General features: G+C 39.5%; 1 protein-coding gene across 1 annotated transcript; it reads right to left on the bottom strand.

Moving 5' to 3' along the window:
• Positions 1 to 1,521: 1,521 nt before the first annotated feature.
• On the bottom strand, positions 1,522 to 4,802 carry LOC108437071 (ependymin-like). The gene is made up of 6 exons (XM_017713919.2): positions 4,652 to 4,802; positions 4,494 to 4,528; positions 4,263 to 4,397; positions 3,239 to 3,425; positions 2,617 to 2,701; positions 1,522 to 1,873 (listed from the first exon to the last, which is right to left on the bottom strand). Exons 1-6 carry the CDS (start codon positions 4,734 to 4,736, stop codon positions 1,750 to 1,752), a joined length of 651 nt encoding a protein of 216 aa, XP_017569408.1. The 5' UTR covers positions 4,737 to 4,802; the 3' UTR covers positions 1,522 to 1,749.
• Positions 4,803 to 5,154: the final 352 nt, after the last annotated feature.

Genomic DNA, 5,154 nt, shown 5'->3' with positions numbered 1-5,154 from the left:
ATAATAATATAATATATTAATTGATATAAAAATTTGACAAAATCCCTCTAATAGTAGGCTGCCATTTGTTGCAGCACTAAGTGGTTGCTCTGTCTTGTCTACTGAGTGATATAAACTATATGGACAAAAGTATTGGGACACATCTCTTACTCATTGAATTCATGCGTTTCATTCAGTCCTATTGTCATATAGGTGTACAAAATAAAGCACCTAGCCATCTGCTTTTTCTTTTCAGACTTGTGAAACAGTGTGTCACTGAATTTGAGTGGTTCTGTAATAGGAGGCCACCACTGCAAAAAGTCAGTTTGCGGAATTTCATCCATCCTGGATTTTCCACAATCAAATGGAAATGTACATGTCACTGTAACAAAGGGGTTCAGGCCAGTCCCTGAAAACCAACCCAGAGTATTGTCCCTCCTCCACCAAATTCTCTAGGTTCTCCTGGCATTCGCCAAGCCCAGACTCGTCCATCAGACTGCCAGATAGAGAAGTGTAATTCATCAGTCCACAGAAGACATTTCCACTGCTCCAAAGTCCAGTGGTGATGTGCTTTACGCCACTCACAAATGCTCTTCAGGATGAATGGGCAAAAATTTCCACAGACACTCTCCTAAATCTTGTAGAAAGATCTTCCAGAAGAGTAGAAGCTGTTATAGCTGCAAAGGGGGACCAACTCTATATAAATGCCTATGGATTTAAAATGGGATCTCATAAAAGCTCCTATAGGTGTAATGTTGTAGGTGTCCCATTTGTCCATGTAGTGTATACTTCAAATATATCTTCTCTTTTTCAGCTTTGGCTGAGCATGCCATTACCCAAATGAAAAACTTTGGACTGTCTTGTTTTCTGTAGGATTGAGTCCAGTGCAGTCGTATGACATCAACACAGTGCGACAGTGGTGGTCTACTAGTAGAGGGATTTGTCCTGGTTTTATAATAAACAAAACATTTTTATTTCTTTCATACATCATGTTTTAATAGTAGTCCAAGTCTAATAGAAGTCTATGGTACACAGTAGGGCCATTGTTGTACCTTTGAGGATACATTCACATTGTTCGTACCTTGAACAAAAATGTACCTGCAGAGTATCTTTGTTTCTGACAGTGTTCAAAAATGTAGCTTTTAGATGATGTTAAAGTTAAAATGTTTACTTCATTGCAAAGACACAAAGAAAGGATGCACTAATATTATAAAAACAATTTTTAACGACATTAGTACATAACTTTATAAATCCATTCATAAGAAATATGTAATGTTCTTTTTAATATGTTTAGGAATCAGTGTATTAAAAAGAGTGAAAGCAATCGTTCTAGGAACAGACTTCTTGTTCTGAATATAGAGAAAAGCTGATTTTAAGAAAACAACTAGACCTCTGACTTGTCTTTCTGTAGTTGCCTGTAGTCTTTACTCTCTAATCTTATTTTCCTTCTTTATTTCACTATTTGCATTATCTCAGCAGGTTTACCCTGGCAAGTAACACATGTTTAACAAGCTTCAGAAACAGATGTTGAGGCTTTCTATGTACATTTTTTCAGCATTTATTGACTTCATTAAAAAAAGAAACAGTCTCAAAAAGACAAAACAGTACTGTAACTGATAACAGAGATAGTGATTGAGCTAAAGAATGTCAGATTTCCTCCTAAGAAAGAAGAGAAATTGGATATAGTGAAACTTTGTTTCGGAAAGGTTTTTTCTGGTATTTTGTTGTGTGCCGTCATCCTGTGTCTGCTGATTTATGTTTTTAGCCACTTCAGTCGTGGAACAGGTCAAAGAAGCTGTGGTCGTCAGGGGTGTCCTCTAAAGCCACGCCGTCGCAGTAGGCCGGAGGCGCAAAGACATGTGCGTCGTCAACCTCCGTCTCCACGTTCATGAAACTGAGAATGTCAGAAGCAAGGCGGAGACAGGTTTAGGAGCACTGTACGTACAATTAAATGGGTTCATGCTAATCATAAACTAGATTATTAAATAAGTATTAGTCATTTTTATCCTCATTAGCATTCCTTGGTTGAACAATCAACCCTCACCCCCCAACCAAATTAATTTTACATTTGAGTAGTGCACATGCAAATCAGACTGTATCAGGGCTGATTTTACAATTTGATTCTGGTACAACATTTGATTAGTTAGATATTTTTTTTAATTAGTTAATAGTCTAACTTTTTAAGACATTGCACACAGTAGCTTTTATATTTCATTAGCTTTTATGCATTATTAGCTACATTACAGTTTTGGGTTGAACAGTTTATTTACAGTGTACTTTTTGGATACTTTAGTTGTATACAGTGTTCATTAAACAAAAATATATAATGTATATATAATGCAGAAGCAGGGCATGCTCCGTCTTTTTGTTGGATACAGTGGATGCAGAGAGGTAGCATCTAAATGATTGGGATAGTGTAGTCGTTAACACCTCTGCCTTCTACACTGTAGACTCGGGTTCAATCCCCCACAAGGGCAAGCACTGTACACTATACCAATAAGAGTCCTTGGGCAAGACTCCTAACACCACCTTGGCCTACCTGTGTAAAATGACCAAATTGTAAGTCGCTCTGGATAAGAGTGTCAGCCAAATGCCGTAAATGTAAACATTTTTTCTTTTTCAAATGTTTAAACTGACCTGAAGTAGAGGTCAGTCTTCTCACTATGGTAGCAGTAGGAAACAGTGAGGCATCCACAGGACGTGGTCAGCATAGTGTAGTTGGCTGCAACCAAATCAGCAACATGAAGAAATGAGTTCTTTAAAACATTACTAGACTGGATTTTGGCTTCTGTATTCTTTGTATTCTAGCCAGGTTTACCTTATCAGATGCAATGATGAAACTTGGCATTAAGCAAAATGACAAAATGAATGTTGAATATAAATTTACTAATGATAGACATTGATGTTAAACATAAATGTCTGGATAAAACAAGTCCCACAATGAAAAGCTCCGATTCTCCCTATAGAATAATTTTTGGCTGTGCTGCTAAATCTCAGGCGTGTTACATCTTAAGGCTTATTAGTCAGTAATTACATAGAAAATAGTGCAAACTGCTCCAGTTATTAGTAAGATATAGGAGGTGTGCAACAGATCCTGGCTATTTATCATGTTAATATGTGTCCAGAAAAATGTTCAAATATTTTTTAAATATGTATGTGAAGTTGTTTCAACTGTTAGTTCAAAAGCTAAGACCTCATGAAGTCGACCAAATCTGTGAGAGAAAGGCAGAGAACGGGAGTGAAAGAGGGAGATACTAACCGTGAAGATCAGGTAGCTTTCCGTTCCACATGCGCACTCTCAGGCCCTGCTCAGACTTGGTCGGGCTGCCCAGATACGCCTCACTCTCGTAATGGGTGTCGGAGGGCAGCTCCATGGGGTGCCGGTGATACTTCAGTGTCTGCTTCTTGCAGCTTTCGTTCTTGATGTCTATCTCATACAGTACACCCTGTGTGTGAGGACAAGGGATTGAGAGAGGGAAAGAACGGTCATCCGAATGTGTGTTATTATCATTGGGGCAATCAGTTTCATTAGTAAATAATTCATCCACAAATTATGATTATTGATGATGAGTTTTAATATAAAGCATGGACATTGCAGTGGTCCAAAAACAGTGGACATAATGCTGATTGCAGTCATAATCCTGCACTACAGTAATTGAAGTATGTGTAATACAGCAGGCACAGAATACCCATTTGAGCATAGTCACCGGTTTCTAATTCTGTTCTCTATAATAGTGTTTAAGTATAACAAATACTGATTAGGGACCTTTTTTCACTACACTCTTTAAAATAAAGGTGCCAAAATGGCTCTGTGGTGCAATGCTATAGAAAACCAACTTCTGATTCACTAAAATGCCTTTCAGTGAGCTACATAGCAGTGGTTCTCCAACAACAAAATGTGAACCATCTGGGGGCTCATGTAGACTGATTTAAGAGCCCCTGCTATACAAAACTATATTTGTGAAGATGTTAAAACTTTTTCCCTGAACCAGGAACCATTTTTAAGAGTTAATAAAGCATTGTCAGAAAGAAGGGCACCATCCAGGTAAACTTTAGCCCCCCCCTAAGGCAAAACAATGTAAAGGTACTCTCAGTAGTACATGATCCTTAAGGTCCAATTGTACTGCAGGTACTAAATGTAAAGGTCCTGAAGACATAACCTTGAGCACTCAGCTACAGGTACAGCTTTTGTACCCTAAAACGTGTCATTTTTTCTAAGAGTGTTGTGTTTTATTTAGGTCTGCTGTCAGACCTATATGAAACTAAACATGAAGTAAAGGTACCTCCTCAAAATGGATGAGCACATCCATGTGGGAGGTTTTGTGCGAGTGGCTTTCATTCTCCACAAAGCGGAGCCTCTTTGCTGTGGAATTGTAGTTGAAGTGCCCCTCAGCAATGTCATGACCACCGGTGGAGCTCTGCGTTTGTAAGAGAGACTTTGAGTTAAGTACTTGGTTCAAGAACGTATTGAGGTAAGTTTCTTTGTATTTTCAGTCAGTAACCCATCTACCTACCACACTCAGTGTGCCGCTGGTCATAGATGGTGACTCTGAAAAAGAAATGGGGAAAAAACATTACCAATGTTACAAGACTCAGCAAAACCACTGCACTGCTTAAATGAGGCAAGTAAATGGATTAAGTACATGAATGGAGAAATTGATGAGACACTTACGACAGGGCTCGCGGTTGGTGGAGGCCCAGGTAGCAGCGCAGAGGCACCAGAAGACCACGCAGAACAGCTCAATTGCGCGCATCATTGCTTTCCGTTGGATCGTCCCTCAGGTCCAGACACAGCCAACTGCTTTGCCAACAGTCCTTTTTATACAGATGGTTCATCATCACCCTCCTTCCCCTCCACTGACCACCTTCTATCACTCCACTCCAGCAACGGCAATCAAACAGCCTCTTCTTCAAACAAACATTGGCTCGCTGGCCCTGCACCACTGCACTGGGGTTTGTGACGTTTGGGAAATTAGCGACGCTGCCCCAGCAGGACGTCAGTTCACCTAAGGTGACTTTCGCCGCAGGGTCATACTGAACAAAACACTCAATGAACAAAAGAAGCCCTCAATTATCCAGGTGTAAAAACAAAAGTCTGGTTAATGCTGGAGAGAGTTTGTCTTTTTCTAGAAACAATTTTCAATGAGCACACTCAGCAGTCCATACTTTTACCCT

The sequence above is a fragment of the Pygocentrus nattereri genome, chromosome 23 (assembly GCF_015220715.1).
Source record: "Pygocentrus nattereri isolate fPygNat1 chromosome 23, fPygNat1.pri, whole genome shotgun sequence".
Taxonomy (NCBI): Eukaryota; Metazoa; Chordata; class Actinopteri; order Characiformes; family Serrasalmidae; genus Pygocentrus; species Pygocentrus nattereri.
This window is presented reverse-complemented; position numbering and strand designations above follow the sequence as displayed.